The sequence below is a fragment of the Ranitomeya imitator genome, chromosome 2 (assembly GCF_032444005.1).
Source record: "Ranitomeya imitator isolate aRanImi1 chromosome 2, aRanImi1.pri, whole genome shotgun sequence".
NCBI classification, from domain to species: domain Eukaryota; kingdom Metazoa; phylum Chordata; class Amphibia; order Anura; family Dendrobatidae; genus Ranitomeya; species Ranitomeya imitator.
In genome coordinates this window covers 542,608,021-542,626,969 of record NC_091283.1, presented here as the reverse complement: position 1 = coordinate 542,626,969, position 18,949 = coordinate 542,608,021, and the positions used below count along the sequence as shown (strand labels likewise).

Here is an 18,949-nt window from a genome sequence, read left to right as displayed (position 1 = left end):
CCACTAGGTGGCACTGCATGATTATATCTGAATTGTATGTAGACGCTACCCATTCATGATGACCAGTATACTGTTCTTGATCACGACACATCTGTTACACATTTTGACCACTGTCTAATTTAGCCGAGATAAAATGTTTTGCTTCTTTTTTTTTCCTGCTTTGAGACTTTGCTCAATTTTATGGAAAACCCTAGGACGCTGTAGTCGAGCAGATGGTCTCAAGGTGTTTGCTCATGTGTGGGGTATGATATGAGCATTTTCTTATTGATTCATATAGAAATGCTTGCCAAAAAGACCTTAAACACTGTACACAATACTTTGAGAAGTGTTGGTAGCTCCATTTATTAATTAGATCTCTGATTTATTCATTGCTCCCATTAGGAGGCTATATATATATATATATATATATATATATATATATTATATAAAGCTGTGTGTGTGTGTGTGTGTGTGTGTGTGTGTGTGTGTGTGTGTGTGTGTGTGTGTGTGTGTGTGTGTGTGTGTGTGTGTGTGTGTATGTCCGGGATTGGTATCTGAACCGTCGCAGCTACAGCCACAAAATTTTGCACAGTCACACGCCTGGACCCCGAGAGCGTCATAGGCTATGTTGTGAGGTGAAATTTTAACCCCGCGCTTTCCAATTCACCAAACAATTTTGCCCCTATCTACATAATGGGGAAAAAGTGAAAGGAAAAGTGTTGGAGGCAAATTGACAGCTGCCAGATGCGAACAAGGGAGACTTAAAGAATGAGAGCGATGGCGCCAAAGAGTATATACCGTACAGTTGCTAAGGTGGGGCCCCGACATGGGATACTCACCACACACGGGGATATGAACACACACACAAAATGCACCACACACTACCACGTGCTTGAACACATATACCACCCTCAGCACACATTTCACCACACATACACCAACCTCGCCACATAAAAGTCGAAACACAAAAGTCGCCGCTCAAAACTCGCCACATGCAAAACTAGGCTCACGCAAAACCCGCCACACGTGCAAAACTCACCTCATGGGAAAACTCGCCACACGCAAAACTTGCACCTGCGGAAAAATTGCCACATGCACAAAAGTTGCAACACATGCAAAAGTTGCCTCACACAAAACTTGCACATACTCAAAAGGCACCACACATAAAACTTGCCACACGCAAAACTCGCCATGTGCAAAACTTGCTGCACACAACTTACTACACTAACCTGTCACATGCAACTCGACACACAAAAAGTTGCTACACGCATGTCGCCACACAAAACTCATCACACAAAAGTCGCTACATGCATGTCGCCACACACAACTCAACACACACAACTAGACACAAGAAACTCGCCCTAGAGCACACACAAGTCTGGTATTATCCTTCAAAAATAAAAATCTGATTAATAAGCAGACAAACTACAAGAGCAACAAATATACCATATAGGAAATACGCCAGCCGTCAGTCACATGACCTGTCTATTATGTGTATGTGTGAGCTAATATATACTGCCAAGGGGAGGGCTTCCTGTTGGCTGGGGATTTATCAGGCTGCCAATTTAGCTTACAAATACTGAGGTAAAAATACTGACCAAATAACGTGTGAACGAGGTCTAATACAGGAGGAGATGACATACAGATATATACTATGTACAAGGGAGATAACACACAGGTATATACTATATACAGGAGAGATGACACACAGGTATATACTATATAGTGGAGGAGATGACATACAGGTATATACTATATACAGGAGGAGATGACACACAGGTATATACTATATACAGGAGCAGATGACCTACAGGTATATACTATATACAGGAGGAGATGACTTACAGGTATATATTATATACAGGAGCAGATTACACACAGGTATATACTATCTACAGGAGGAGATGACTTACAGGTATATATTATATACAGGGGAGATGACACACAGGTATATACTATATACAGGAGGAGATGACATACAGGTATATACTATATATAGGAGGAGATGACATACAGGTATATACTATATACAGGGGAAATGGCACACAACAGGTATATACTATATACAGGGGAGATGACATACAGGTATATACTATATACAGGAGATGACATACAGGTGTATACTATATATAAGGAGATGACAAACATGTATATACTGAGGTGAAAATGAGAGGTGTGAGGTGAAAATGAAAAGGTGTGAGTGCAAAATGAGAGGAGTGAGGGAAAATAGTGGAGTGATCGGAAAATGACAGATGTGAGGTCGAAATGACAAGTGTTAGGGGGGAATGAGAGGAGTGAGGGGGAAAATGAAAGGTGTGAGGGAGAAAATGAAAGATGTGATTGGGAAAATAAGAGAAGTGAGGTGCTATAACTAACCACAGATATTTACTATGCCCAGACAACGCCGGGCTCTTCAGCTAGTATATATATATATATATATATATATATATATATATATATATATATATATATATATATATACAGTATTTGTAGATTGTGAGCCCTCGCGGGCAGGGTCCTCTCTCCTCCTGTACCAGTCATGACCTATGTTGTTTAACATTACTGTACTTGTTTTTATTATGTACACCCCACTCACATGTAAAGAGCCATGGAATTAATGACCCTATAATAATAGAAGATAATATATATATTTATATATATATATACATATATATATATATATATATATATATATATATATATATATATATATGTGATGCCCAGGAGACCGGGATACCCAGCACTGGACCAATGGGGTCTGTCTCTTGAGGGGGATGTCACGGGTGGCTTGACCCGGTGCTGTGGCCTCAGGCAATGCACAGTGTAAGGGGTATCGTGAGGGGACAGGCACTTACTTGATCAGCAGCAGGTTCTCCCAGCGGTGACTGTTATGGCTGGCAATCAGGCAACACAGCGTGCAGTAATCAGCGCACATACAGAGATCTGGCAATAACCAAAAACAATAGGACGAGCTCTGAGACGTGGAATCTCTGTAGACTGCAGTACCTGATCTATCCTCACACAACTATAAGCAGCAGTGGATTGCGCCTAACAACTACCTATGCAACTCGGCACTGCCTGAGGAGCTGACTAGCCTGAAGATAGAAATACAAGCCTGACTTACCTCAGAGAAATACCCCAAAGGAATAGGCAGCCCCCCACATATAATGACTGTTAGCAAGATGAAAAGACAAACGTAGGAATGAAACAGATTCAGCAAAGTGAGGCCCGATATTCTAGACAGAGCGAGGATAGCAAAGAGAACTATGCAGTCTACAAAAAACCCTAAAACGAAAACCACGCAAAGGGGCAAAAAGACCCACCGTGCCGAACTAACAGCACGGCGGTGCACCCCTCTGCTTCTCAGAGCTTCCAGCAAAAGACAATAGCAAGCTGGACAGAAAAAAACAGAAAACAAACCAGAAGCACTTATCTAGCAGAGCAGCAGGCCCAAGGAAAGATGCAGTAGCTCAGATCCAACACTGGAACATTGACAAGGAGCAAGGAAGACAGACTCAGGTGGAGCTAAATAGCAAGGCAGCCAACGAGCTCACCAAAACACCTGAGGGAGGAAGCCCAGAGACTGCAATACCACTTGTGACCACAGAAGTGAACTCAGCCACAGAATTCACAACAGTACCCCCCCCTTGAGGAGGGGTCACCGAACCCTCACCAGAACCCCCAGGCCGACCAGGATGAGCCACATGAAAGGCACGAACAAGATCTGGGGCATGGACATCAGAGGCAAAACCCAGGAATTATCTTCCTGAGCATAACCCTTCCATTTGACCAGATACTGGAGTTTCCGTCTAGAGACACGAGAATCCAAAATCTTCTCCACAATATACTCCAATTCCCCCTCCACCAAAACAGGGGCAGGAGGCTCCACAGATGGAACCATAGGTGCCACGTATCTCCTCAACAACGACCTATGGAATACATTATGTATGGAAAAGGAGTCTGGGAGGGTCAGACGAAAAGACACCGGATTGAGAATCTCAGAAATCCTATACGGACCAATAAAACGAGGTTTAAATTTAGGAGAGGAAACCTTCATAGGAATATGACGAGAAGATAACCAAACCAAATCCCCAACACGAAGTCGGGGTCCCACACGGCGTCTGCGATTAGCGAAAAGCTGAGCCTTCTCCTGGGACAAGGTCAAATTGTCCACTACCTGAGTCCAGATCTGCTGCAACCTGTCCACCACAGAATCCACACCAGGACAGTCCGAAGACTCAACCTGTCCTGAAGAGAAACGAGGATGGAACCCAGAATTGCAGAAAAATGGAGAGACCAAGGTAGCCGAGCTGGCCCGATTATTAAGGGCGAACTCAGCCAACGGCAAAAATGACACCCAATCATCCTGGTCAGCGGAAACAAAACATCTCAGATATGTTTCCAAGGTCTGATTGGTTCGTTCGGTCTGGCCATTAGTCTGAGGATGGAAGGCCGAGGAGAAAGATAGGTCAATGCCCATCCTACCACAAAAGGCTCGCCAGAACCTCGAGACAAACTGGGAACCTCTGTCAGAAACAATATTCTCAGGAATGCCATGTAAACGAACCACATGCTGGAAGAACAAAGGCACCAAATCAGAGGAGGAAGGCAATTTAACCAAGGGCACCAGATGGACCATTTTAGAAAAGCGATCACAGACCACCCAAATGACCGACATTTTTTGAGAAACGGGAAGGTCAGAAATGAAATCCATCGAAATATGTGTCCAAGGCCTCTTCGGGACCGGCAAGGGCAAAAGCAACCCACTGGCACGTGAACAGCAGGGCTTAGCCCTAGCACAAATTCCACAGGACTGCACAAAAGCACGCACATCCCGTGACAGAGATGGCCACCAGAAGGATCTAGCAACCAACTCCCTGGTACCAAAGATTCCTGGATGACCGGCCAGCACCGAACAATGAAGTTCAGAGATAACTTTACTAGTCCACCTATCAGGGACGAACAGTTTCTCGGCCGGACAACGATCAGGTTTATTAGCCTGAAATTTCTGCAACACTCTCCGCAAATCAGGGGAGATGGCAGACACAATGACTCCTTCCTTGAGGATACTCGCCGGCTCAGATAACCCCGGAGAGTCGGGCACAAAACTCCTAGACAGAGCATCCGCCTTCACATTTTTAGAGCCCGGAAGGTATGAAATCACAAAATCAAAACGAGCAAAAAATAACGACCAACGGGCCTGTCTAGGATTCAAGCGCTTGGCAGACTCGAGATAAGTCAAGTTCTTATGATCAGTCAATACCACCACGCGATGCTTAGCACCCTCAAGCCAATGACGCCACTCCTCGAATGCCCACTTCATGGCCAGCAACTCTCGGTTGCCCACATCATAATTACGCTCAGCAGCAGAAAATTTCCTGGAAAAGAAAGCACATGGTTTGAACACTGAGCAACCAGAACCTCTCTGTGACAAAACCGCCCCTGCACCAATCTCAGAAGCATCAACCTCGACCTGGAACGGAAGAGAAACATCAGGTTGACACAACACAGGGGCACAGCAAAAACGACGCTTCAACTCCTGAAAAGCTTCCACGGCAGCAGAAGACCAATTAACCAAATCAGCACCCTTCTTGGTCAAATCGGTCAATGGTCTGGCAATGCTAGAAAAATTACAGATGAAGCGACGATAAAAATTAACAAAGCCCAGGAATTTCTGCAGACTTTTTAGAGATGTCGGCTGAGTCCAATCCTGAATGGCCTGAACCTTAACCGGATCCATCTCGATAGTAGAAGGGGAAAAGATGAACCCCAAAAATGAAACTTTCTGCACACCGAAGAGACACTTTGATCCCTTCACGAACAAGGAATTAGCACGCAGTACCTGGAAAACCATTCTGACTTGCTTCACATGAGACTCCCAATCATCTGAGAAGATCAAAATGTCATCCAAGTAAACAATCAAGAATTTATCCAGATACTCACGGAAAATGTCATGCATAAAAGACTGAAAAACAGATGGAGCATTGGCAAGTCCGAACGGCATCACCAGATACTCAAAATGACCCTCGGGCGTATTAAATGCCGTTTTCCATTCATCTCCCTGCCTGATTCTCACCAGATTATACGCACCACGAAGATCAATCTTAGTAAACCAACTAGCCCCCTTAATCCGAGCAAACAAGTCAGAAATCAATGGCAAGGGATACTGAAACTTAACAGTGATCTTATTAAGAAGGCGGTAATCAATACACGGTCTTAGCGAACCATCCTTCTTGGCTACAAAAAAGAACCCTGCTCCCAATGGTGACGACGATGGGCGAATATGTCCCTTCTCCAGGGACTCCTTCACATAACTGCGCATAGCGGTGTGTTCAGGTACGGACAAATTAAATAAACGACCCTTAGGGAATTTACTACCAGGAATCAAATCGATAGCACAATCACAATTCCTATGCGGAGGTAGGGCATCAGACTTGGACTCTTCAAATACATCCTGAAAGTCCGACAAGAACTCTGGGATGTCAGAAGGAATGGATGACGAAATAGACAAAAATGGAACATCACCATGTACTCCCTGACAACCCCAGCTGGTTACCGACATAGAGTTCCAATCCAATACTGGATTATGGGTTTGTAGCCATGGCAACCCCAACACGACCACATCATGCAAATTATGCAGTACCAGAAAGCGAATAACTTCCTGATGTGCAGGAGCCATGCACATGGTCAGCTGGGCCCAGTACTGAGGCTTATTCTTGGCCAAAGGTGTAGCATCAATTCCTCTCAACGGAATAGGACACCGCAAAGGCTCCAAGAAAAATCCACAACGTTTAGCATAATCCAAATCCATCAGATTCAGGGCAGCGCCTGAATCCACAAACGCCATGACAGAATACGATGACAAAGAGCACATTAAGGTAATGGACAAAAGGAATTTGGACTGTACAGTACCAATAACGGCAGAGCTATCGAACCGCCTAGTGCGTTTAGGACAATTAGAAATAGCATGAGTAGAATCACCACAATAGAAACACAGTCTGTTCAGACGTCTGTGTTCTTGCCGTTCTACTTTAGTCATAGTCCTGTCGCACTGCATAGGCTCAGGTTTACTCTCAGGCAGTACCGCCAGATGGTGCACAGATTTACGCTCGCGCAAGCGACGACCGATCTGAATGGCCAAGGACATAGACTCATTCAAACCAGCAGGCATAGGAAATCCCACCATTACATCCTTAAGAGCTTCAGAGAGACCCTTTCTGAACAAAGCCGCTAGTGCAGATTCATTCCACAGAGTGAGTACTGACCATTTCCTAAATTTCTGACAATATACTTCTACATCATCCTGACCCTGGCATAAAGCCAGCAGATTTTGCTCAGCCTGATCCACTGAATTAGGCTCATCGTAAAGCAATCCGAGCGCCAGGAAAAATGCATCAACATTACTCAATGCAGAATCTCCTGGTGCAAGAGAAAACGCCCAGTCCTGTGGGTCGCCGCGCAAAAAAGAAATAATAATCAAAACCTGTTGAATAGGATTACCAGAAGAATGAGGTTTCAAGGCCAAAAATAGCTTACAATTATTTCTGAAGCTCAGGAATTTAGTTCTGTCACCAAAAAACAAATCAGGAATCGGAATTCTTGGTTCTAGCATCGATTTCTGATCAATAGTATCTTGAATCTTTTGTACATTTACAACGAGATTATTCATTGAGGAGCACAGAGCCTGAATATCCATGTCCACAGCTGTGTCCTGAAGCACTCTAATGTCTAGGGGAAAAAAAAGACTGAAGACAGAGCTAAGAAAAAAAAATGATGTCAGGATTTCTTTTTTCCCTCTATTGGGAATCATTGGTGTGGCTCCTTGTACTGTTATGGCTGGCAATCAGGCAACACAGCGTGCAGTAATCAGCGCACATACAGAGATCTGGCAATAACCAAAAAGAATAGGACGAGCTCTGAGACGTGGAATCTCTGTAGACTGCAGTACCTGATCTATCCTCACACAACTATAAGCAGCAGTGGATTGCGCCTAACAACTACCTATGCAACTCGGCACTGCCTGAGGAGCTGACTAGCCTGAAGATAGAAATACAAGCCTGACTTACCTCAGAGAAATACCCCAAAGGAATAGGCAGCCCCCCACATATAATGACTGTTAGCAAGATGAAAAGACAAACGTAGGAATGAAACAGATTCAGCAAAGTGAGGCCCGATATTCTAGACAGAGCGAGGATAGCAAAGAGAACTATGCAGTCTACAAAAAACCCTAAAACGAAAACCACGCAAAGAGGCAAAAAGACCCACCGTGCCGAACTAACAGCACGGCGGTGCACCCCTCTGCTTCTCAGAGCTTCCAGCAAAAGACAATAGCAAGCTGGACAGAAAAAAACAGAAAACAAACCAGAAGCACTTATCTAGCAGAGCAGCAGGCCCAAGGAAAGATGCAGTAGCTCAGATCCAACACTGGAACATTGACAAGGAGCAAGGAAGACAGACTCAGGTGGAGCTAAATAGCAAGGCAGCCAACGAGCTCACCAAAACACCTGAGGGAGGAAGCCCAGAGACTGCAATACCACTTGTGACCACAGAAGTGAACTCAGCCACAGAATTCACAACAGGTGACGATCCCGATCCTGGATAGATGGCTATTGTCCAAATGAAAGACTGAGGCACTGAAACGTTTAACCAGTTTACTTCAACATAAAAGGATTTACAACCAGTCCTGTCACCGGAGTCTGTATGGGAACTCTGAGTTACTTTGACCCTGCCGGGGTCTTCGCCTCTTATTGTACGCAATTTCTGTGTGGCCCTGCTGCTGTATGTGAACTGGCTGCCGGCCCAATCTGTCCCCTCTGGGTCCTGGTTCGACGGGCAACCCGAGTCCTTTTATCGGCTTACCCCCTCCAGGAGTACCGCTGAACTCTGTGTCTGTTGCTGCGTCCGGCCCTAGTGAAGCTGATATCACCTCACGTTTTTCCGGTTGCTGTATTATATATAATGAATACAGCCACGGATCCGGTATCCGTATTTGCGCCTGTTCTGGGTAGTGATTAATGCTACCCGGTTCTTACAATGTCCTTTTTCTCTGTCCCTCTTCTCCTCAGGCCGGTGATTTAGGCCTGGAAACTGTCATAGGGCTGTTAGAAATTCAGCTGTATGACCTCTCACTTTCAGCTCCTTAGCCCAACTGCCATTTCTTCTCTCAGACCACAATGGATCAAGGGGAGTCTCTGGAGCTCCCCCTTCTGGCCGGAGGTGGTAGTGCAGTCTTGCTATTTTAGTATTTGTATTTACTGTCAGTAACTATTTTTGTGGCAAATACCCCTAGGTAATGTATATATAATGGACATCGGGCCAGAAAATGTATCAGTATGTATATTATATATATATATATATATATATATATATATATATATAATATACATACTGATACATTTTCTGGCCCGATGTCCATTATATATACATTTTCTTTTCTCCATATAACAAGTTATGACAAAGCAATTGAGCCTGATCATTATTTAACCATAGTAACTGTTATTCTTAAAGGTATGTTTTTTTTTCCTAATTTTAGGTATTTTTGACTTTGGGATTAAACCAGTCGGAGATTGATGACTTTTTCACAGGTCCTGCATTTCTTGCCTGGGGTCGGATGGGAAATATTCACACATGGGGTGGTCCGTTGTCTTCCAATTGGATGAAGAAGCAGCTCTTCCTGCAGGTAGATAATCCGTGTACTGCAGAGGCGTAGCTAGAGCTTTTGCCGCCCGGGGCTGTTCCCGAGCTTGGCGCCCCCCCCCCCCAGCAGGATTAAGACCTCAGATGGAGAAGTTAAATTGTTTCGCTGGTGAATGTTACCATCACATGATCGGGACTGCAAAAAAAAAACAAGTTCTGCTTACCTGACCGCGCTCCTGCTCTCTCCACGCAGCTGAAACGTGCACTCGCCGGCGACTGACAATGATGTCAGACGCCGGCGACATGCACACTGGGACTGACGTCAGCTGCCAGCCTGAGATTGGCTGGCGGCTGTTAACTATTGACGTGCGGGTGCGGGCCCGCACGTCAATAGCGTTAAACAGCTGCAGTGCCGGCCGCGGCCCGGTGACCCACCCCCAGGGCCGGCTCCAGGTTTTTGAGGGCCCCGGGCAAAAGAGTCTCAGTGGGTCCCCCCTTTAACACATACCACGATTCATGATGCCCAGATACGGCAGAGAAATCTAGGTATAGTACAATGCCAGATTTCACTTCTAACATGAGTGACAGCTATTGTAAATTCTACAGTGTATATATACAGGATAGGAGGAGAGGTACTGTACACTGTATATATACAGGATAGGAGGAGAGGTACTGTGCAGTGTATATATACAGGGCAGTGGTACTGTGCAGTGCATATATACAGGGCAGTGGTCCTGTGCAGTGTATATAGACAGGGCAGTGGTCCTGTGCAGTGTATATAGACAGGGCAGTGGTACTGTGCAGTGTATATAGACAGGGCAGTGGTACTGTGCAGTGTATATATACAGGGGAGTGATGGTACTGTGCAGTGTATGTATTTCAGCATCCGCCCAGGCCCCCAGCACCTGTCCTGTATATATATTATATATACTGTCATGCAGGCTGTACAGATACAGTATATACATATACAGGACAGGTGCTGGGGGCCTGGGCGGATGCTGAAGTTTATAATATACAGTATATCAGCTGTGGCCGCCCCAGGTCACCCAGACTGTCAGAATACCTCAGGGCAGCAAGGAGCTCCTCCGGAATCTGCATCTGTCCTGATAAGTTCAGCAGCCAGTGAGGGGCGGGCGGGAGAGCAGAGCAGGAGAACTCTCCGCCCACAAACAATGTCACGCTGGCTGCATTCTTAACCCTGATGTGCCTGCACTGCCCTGGCCCTGCACTCATTGAAAAGATGCTTGTGCCAGCAGGGCTAGATGCCCGCCCCCCGCATTGTGCCGCCTGGGGCGGCCCGCCCCCCCCTTCCTACGCCACTGGTGTACTGTGACATGCTGAGAAAGGGGGAAAATCAAAAGCTGAAGATCTGAGTTTTAGCCTTTTATTAACCTGGCTAATAATGAATAGAAATTTGATGAAATGTAATGCTAATCTATTTCCATATTTTATACATTAACAAAATTCATATTATATAGGATTTTGTAGGAATTGAATAGAATTGGGAACGGTGGACTATCTCTCCTGACTCCATCCATACTCTCCTTAACATTCATGTCCCGTCATCTTGGCATGCTTAACAAGGAGAAATGCTACCCCTTGGATACCGGTCAGACGTCTCTCACTCACCCAAACCAGATCTCCACTTTGCACTGACGAGGGGCAGCACCCTGAACCACAGTGTCTGCAAGTTGAGATTCTGGTTTTGGCTTTTATCCTAAGTCATGTGACAAGGCTCGTTAAAGGATCCACATTGACTTCTAGGATTGCTACGTCCTATAGGTGGCACTAGAGTTCTAGTCCTCTTCCTCTCTGAAGAGACAATTTCCCAGAGGAGCATTGTGGCTTTAAGTCTCCTCATCTCAGCAGGCTTGACATGTCACTCTCCACAAGGAGAAATGGTACTTCTTGGATAAAAGGGAGTGCGGAATAACAAAGGCTAAGTGTTAAAGTTTACACTTCCTGACACTTATCTTCAGTGACATCAGCTATTGACACTCCTCACCCCCATACACATCACAATTTTGTCTGATCCCTTTAAGAAGTTGGGTGGCTGGAGCATAATGGCCTGATCTATTCATTCATTTTACTTAAAGGGGACCTGTCATTCGATTCTTGCTGCCCAAACTGCAGGTAGCAGGAATCGGTGCCTGGCTGCATGATTGCATTTTGGTATGCTTTCTCTGAAACTCTTAAGTGTTTCAGAGAAAACACAGTTTGAAGACTATTGTATGCATACTATAGAAATGGACTGGACTAGTCCAACAGGTCCAACAGCACCCCCCGCCGGCTTCTCCCTGCAATTCTCCAGGTGATTGACAGGTCCCTTCCTTTTGTTCCTCATTTCAGAAACAAATTCAGCCCTGATGCCTGCTTCCTGTGGTTGAGGAGCATGAGTCGACTGACATGTTCTCTTCTAGGAACGTGTGACAGATGATGGCATTAATAGCTATATCCAACTTAAATGAGATCATGATGATCAATGCTGCTTCCTTTCAATGGCTATGTGGGAATAATAGTCTAAAAGTCCATTTACACATGCTGGTGTAATCGGCAAACAAAAGTACATAAGACATGTAAACATGTTGCCGATTAATGTTTTCTTTGACTGATTGGATCATTTATGCCAGAGGTCCCCAACTCCAGTCCTCAAGGCCCACCAACAGGTCATGTTTTCAGGATTTCCTTAGTTTTGCCCAGGTAATAATTGCATCACCTGTGCAATGCAAAGGAAATCCTGAAAACATGACCTGTTGGTGGGCCTTGAGGACTGGAGTTGGGGACCTCTGATTTATGCAGATCATTACATCATCGCTGTCGGCAGCACATCTCCCCCAGTAAACACGTGATGTGCTGCCGAAAACATGCACTCAGTGTGGGGACAGAACTATCACATTAACAATAGTTCTCTCCCAATACAGTTTTGTCTGCCTGTCTGAGCCAACTATAAACAAGAGCTGGCCCCTTGAACACTGATGATTGACGCTCACTTATGGGCAGAAATCAGCCTGTCTAAATGAGACTGTTGACACCTACCTAAGTAAATGGAGCCCACTGGACAGGAACGCTACAAGGGTCAGTCTGATGGCTTATTGCTAGACCATGTCATCACTTTATGATTGGGGGCCTCACACTGATCCCGAGAATGATTTAGCAATGTGTCCTCCTTGGGGCATTGCTGTGCAGGGAAACAATGAAGAGGCTGCAGTCATAAAGCAGCGCTAGAGGGGGGTCACACGAGTCGGATCGCGCTGATCATAAAGTGATGATGTCACTTGCCCTAACTATATGCCATGACTGTATTGCGTGTTGATAACCCTTTGAGCCTAACTGAACCTGATGATAAATGCATTTATTTCATGTTAAATCTTAGAAAAAGATTGTAGAGAGGATGAGATCTCTCGGAATGATCACGGTGCTGCCTGCATTTGCTGGACATATTCCACAAGGTCTACTAAGGTAATTCATTACTTATTGTTGAGTTGCGTGTATTCTATACTGCTCTAAAATAACCCATGTGGCCAAACGACCTGATAAAGTGATGTATATAATTAAAGGTGTTGTCTACTTTTGATGACTTTTTTTAATTAAATGCATATATTTCAGGCTTAAAATCATTTTTGCAATTGGGCTTCATTAAATATTTCCAACCGTTTAGTTTTTACAAGCTCTTAGTTTCCCTGCACGTTGAACTTTGATGTGGTCTGTGGTCGTAAATCTGCGGAGAAAAGCTCAGGAAAAAAGACACATACAAGAGTTATAAACTCTCCTGTTAAAATGATTTTTACAATCAGGACAGTCTATGTCCTAAAAACACGCATTTCAGTAAAAAAATGTCCCCAAAGGGGACAGCCCATTTAATGATGGCTGCTATGACTGTCAAATGTTGCTATACAAACTTTTTAAGAATGACTGGTAAGATAGTTGAGGTACCTAATGGTGTATTAACATGTTACAAAGGGAAGACTGGTATATATTGTTATCCAGCTTATCTCTCTGCTCTGAGATGGGGATTAGCCCCCATAGTCCATTCATCTTGTAGTGCCATACCTGGCTTTGACACTTTCTACACACTGAGAAATTCCACCTAAGGATGTTATGTCATCTTATTCCAATTCTGAGTTCAGTTTGCCTTTCCTTATCGTTTCTTGTTTTCGCACACTTATGGAATTAAAAACTATATGAAGGGTGGTCAAAGTTCAATTCCCTCATTTTCATTGTATTATTTTTACAGAATATTTCCTAAAATCAATGTGACAAGACTTGGTGGATGGAGCAACTTCAATTGTACATACTCGTGCAGTTATCTACTAGACCCGGAGGATCCCCTTTTCCAGAAGATTGGCAGGCTCTTTATGACTGAGATAATTCGGGAATTTGGAACTGACCATATTTATAATGCAGATACATTCAACGAGATGACCCCGACCTCCTCTGAGCCTGCCTATTTGTCTGCAATCAGTAGTTCCATCTTTAAGTCCATGGTTAATGGTATAAATTTAACCTACTAATCAGTAAATTAATCATTTGTTATCTTGTGCACTACTCCGGAATTAATGCTACTAAAGGGGTTTTCCTTAGGATAGGTCATTAGTATCAGATTGAGGGGGTTTTAAAGTCAGCACCCTCCACAGTCAATTTTTTCAACTCAAAAACTGGAGCTGAAAATAGCTAATTAGTGGCAGCGCTGGTGCTAGACACCCACCGATGTGACATTGATGACCAGTGCTTAGGATAGGTCCACAATATTACAAGCATGTACAACCTCTTTCTGCACCAGGGGAGCCTGTAATCTTAGATTTCACTTTCAGGCCCAATTTAGTTATATTAACCTTTTAACTTACTACATTTATGAGATGGGAAAAACTGGATATATTTTTTTCCCCATTTAGTAAATACAGAAAAAAACACTTCATTCAAACTTGTCATGTTGTACAGGCAGTCTGATCTATTACTAGTACTGTATGTTATACAAAAGAAGAAGCTTTGTCCATTGAAATTGCTGGTGTTTGTGTACATATGAGTCCAGTGGACAATCCTACTAGTGATATTTATTTTATTTATTTTACTCATTTATATAGCGCCATTAATTCCGCAGCACTTTACAAACATTATCATCACTGTCCTCATTGGGGCTCACAATCTACATTCTCTATCAGTATGTCTTTTGGAGTGTGGGAGGAAACTGGAGACCCCAGAGGAAACCCATGCAGGCACAGGGAGAACATAGAAAAGCCTGACAGATGTTGTCCTTGGTAGGATTTGAACCCAGGACCCCAGTGTCATACAGGGAAGAGTGTCAATCAGTGAATAAGACCACCCCCTGGATTCATATATATACAAACACCCAAATTCAATGAATAAAAGACAGGTTTCATTGAATTTTTTCCCACTAAAATGTAGACCAATGTGATCAGATCCTCCTCTCTATAACATCATGCCTGCAGATCAGATACAATTTTTAATATAACTGGTTCACTTTAAAGTTCTCACTGCTGCAAATACCGTGAAGGTGACCAGACAGAAAAGTCACATTTATCAATAGGTAATGGGCAGTCTGAGAACTTTTTCACCATTTGATCTTGATGTTTCAGACTCGCACCTGAGGGTCAGAGCAAGTTCTTTAAAATCCACAGTCAGTAAATAGATCACCACTTCAGTGGTCCTTCCCAGTTCTAAAACAGAAAACGCAATGACAAAAAGACCCATTTCAGATGAAGAATGGATTTTATTCTACTTATAAAAACATTTGTTTAAAATTGTATATAGAAACAGTTTCTCAATCACTTGCCCAGTGACTAGTGTGTGGTTCTAAGCAAAGTACGTGCCATGGATGTTGTCAATAAACTCTGCCCATTGCTTACTCCAGCATGCTACTTGACTTTGCCTGCACTGCACTGACTTCAACGTGTCCAGACTGAAATGATGTCAATCAACACCGATGGGGATGAGTGATGGAGGCTTTAGTGATGACAGCTGGAGCACTTGCTTGGCTTGGTACCACCCAATGGACACTTTCGACCTGGACTTATATAAAAATGTTGTAACATTTCAAGCGGTTTTATGTTAGACTTCTGGTAAAAACTTCTTGAAGATTCTGTCCCTAAAGGTTAATTTTCTAGGCAAAGTTGACCAACAGTAAAAACGTATGTTCTTACCTGTAATTAAGTGTGCTATTCGGCGCTGTCATTGGTTCACTAAAGAGAAATCTGCCTTGCTTTAAGCCCAGGGTCAAGAAGCGTTGGACCACATTGCTAATTGCAGGATGATATAATATCTCAAATGAGGTACATATTAGTAATTTGTCATTACTCAATCAGCATATGCAATACATACTACACTTAAGGCCGCTATACACAGACAAAAATTGTCTGAATGCGCCTATCACCAACAGTCTAATGATTATGGCGGCCTACCGAGTATCCCCCGACACATGATGTCTGGAGAGATAAGAGTCAGGAAATTAGATTTTTACTCTCCCGACCCTTTTGTTATTCGCTAGGTAAGCTGCCGTCAGAGTTGTATGGCAGAGGCTTTCTTTGCTTTCCCTTTAAAAACTAATGCATATTTGGCTGAGCTAAATGTTCATGTGTCTGGGGGAGTCGGAATAGATAGCTGTTGTCCGAACGATCATTTAGTCCATCAGCTATCTAATCTGTATGGTGGCCATTAGTGTTTTTTACATCGTAAACTAACATTTTGTTTTTATCTGTCTTTAGTGGATCCTGGAGCAATCTGGTTGTTGCAGGGCTGGCTGTTTGTTAACAATCCTTCGTTCTGGAAGCCAGCACAGATTCGTGCACTACTTCACGGGGCACCTATTGGTAAAATAATTGTCCTTGACTTGTTTGCAGAGAATTCGCCTGTTTATCAATCAACAAAGTCTTTTTTTGGACAACCATTTATTTGGTGCATGTTGCATAACTTTGGTGGCAACCATGGTTTATATGGAAATGTTGACACCGTCAACTCTGGGCCCTTTGAGGCCATGTCATTCAATGACTCAACCATGGTTGGAACAGGACTCACCCCAGAAGGGATTGAACAGAATGACATGATATATGAACTGATGAATGAGATAGGTTGGAGCTCCAAGCCCCATAACCTTACTGAGTGGATCGTAGGTTATTCCACCAGACGTTATGGACAAAAGAACCCCAATGCTCTCAATGCCTGGCATCTTCTTCTTAGAAGTGTCTACAACTGTACCCAATATTGGAAAGACCATAATCACGCCCCCCTAGTAAGACGACCATCTCTTAAAATGAACACAGAAGTCTGCTACAATCAAAGCTACCTCTTTGAAGCTTGGAAATTTATGTATTTTGCTTCTCCTTCCCTGGCAAACAGTAGCACGTTTCTTTATGATCTGGTGGATGTAACTAGAGAAGCTGCACAGCAGTTGGTGACTCAATATTATATAGACATCAAAACATTTTATGAAAGTGAAGATCTTGAAAAACTTATGACTGCAGGTGGTGTGTTAGTTTACGATCTTCTCCCTGAACTAGATAATCTCCTTTCCAGTCAACCCCAGTTTTTGCTTGGCAGATGGTTGAAAGATGCCAGTAAAATGGCAGTAACTCCAGAAGAGGCTTTATTTTATGACATGAATGCTCGTAACCAGATCACCCTTTGGGGTCCAACTGGCAACATTTTGGACTATGCTAACAAACAATTTGGTGGGCTAGTGCGAGATTATTATTCTAAACGCTGGAGACTATTTCTTTGGTGCTTGATTGAAAGCCTGAATGCACATCAACCCTTCCACCAAGAAAAATTCATTCATGCTGTATTCGACGTAGAGAAGGCGTTCATCTACAATGGCAAGCAATATAGTCCAACTCCCACTGGGAACACCATAGATATTGTGAAAAACATGTTTATAAAGTATTATCCAAATGCAGTAAAAATAAATGAAGGAAAATAAACCACAATGTCTCAAAATTCTAAGACGTAATAAATAAACTTATAAGGGAAATTTTGTACTCCAATAAAATCTCTCGTCAATTTTTTCTATTAGTGTTGGATTACAATCATAAAATGTGCATGAAACTCATAAATGCCTTTGCTGTATCAGCATTGTTCTTCAAGATATGCAGGTTAATAAAAAATTGAATATTTATAGTTTCAACATTTCCTCTACAGTTTTTTTGCCAATCTTTTGAGGTAAAACACTAATTTTAGTTTGATCCAAAATCACATACATCACAATTGTTATAATACCGGCACTAAATCGGTGGCCACCAACCAATAGCTGAATAGAAGCGTGTGGCTTCCAAGCTGGTAGTACTAGTAGCTCAACTGAATAGAAGTGTGTGGCTTCCAAGCTGGTAGTACTAGTAGCTCAACGGAATAGAAGCGTGTGGCTTCCAAGCTGGTAGTACTAGTAGCTCAACGGAATAGAAGCGTGTGGCTTCCAAGCTGGTAGTACTAGTAGCTCAACAGAATAGAAGAGTGTGGCTTCCAAGCTTTTAGTACTAGTAGCTCAACTGAATAGAAGCGTGTGGCTTCCAAGCTGGTAGTACCAGTAGCTCAACTGAATAGAAGCGTGTGGCTTCCAAGCTGTTAGTACTAGTAGCTCAACTGAAAAGAAGTGTGTGGCTTCCAAGCTGGTAGTACTAGTAGCTCAACTGAATAGAAATATGTGGCTTCCAAGCTGGTAGTACTAGTAGCTCTAAGCAATAAATATCCTGGTGGGACCAGAGATATAGTAGTTTTATTTAGCTTTGACACAAGTGTCAAATTTATCTCATCAACAGCTAATATTATGGTAAAAGTCATGTGGCTAGGTCATATCCTCAATAGTGTTGAGCCACCTCCCTAGTATTCGGGTTCGGTTTGTCACATACAAACACATGGAAAACACATAGAAAACACCTCAAAAAGGTGTCCAAAAGCTGACAAACTGCTCAGAAGACACAACAAACATGGAAAAGTCACAACTACATATAGTCATGTGAAAAGAAAAGACGTGGAGGAGTTAAAGGAGGAGGAGACACAGATATAGGCATACACACTGCAGCGCTGAAACATGCAAACATGAAACACGAAAATTGAACTGCATTACTGCACTAGAAATATGAAAAATGAGAGCGTTTAGCGCATAAAAATGGCCAATTTTATGTGTATCTGGTAGCCACTTTAGGGCATCTCTCTTATACCAGGTCCTACACTTTCCTTTCCTCGCTGAGAATAAACGTCTCCATCTGAATGGGTATCTGTGAAACCTCTTCTTAGACTAAAATTCTCTCTCTCTGTGGAGGGGTAATGGACCTGCTGCGATTAAAACACCTGTGGTTAGGAGGCGGAGTGCTCGGTCAGAAGGCTAAAG

General features: G+C 43.4%; 1 protein-coding gene across 1 annotated transcript in view; it reads left to right on the top strand.

Moving 5' to 3' along the window:
• NAGLU (N-acetyl-alpha-glucosaminidase) overlaps positions 1-17,749 on the top strand; it is a 45,446-nt gene extending 27,697 nt beyond the window's left edge. The window contains exons 3-6 of the mRNA XM_069751926.1: positions 9,512-9,658; positions 12,989-13,074; positions 13,850-14,106; positions 16,335-17,749. Coding sequence (XP_069608027.1) covers positions 9,512-9,658; positions 12,989-13,074; positions 13,850-14,106; positions 16,335-17,545 — 1,701 coding nt within the window. The 3' untranslated portion in view covers positions 17,546-17,749. The remainder of the gene's footprint in view (positions 1-9,511; positions 9,659-12,988; positions 13,075-13,849; positions 14,107-16,334) is intronic.
• The last annotated feature ends 1,200 nt before the right edge of the window (positions 17,750-18,949 follow it).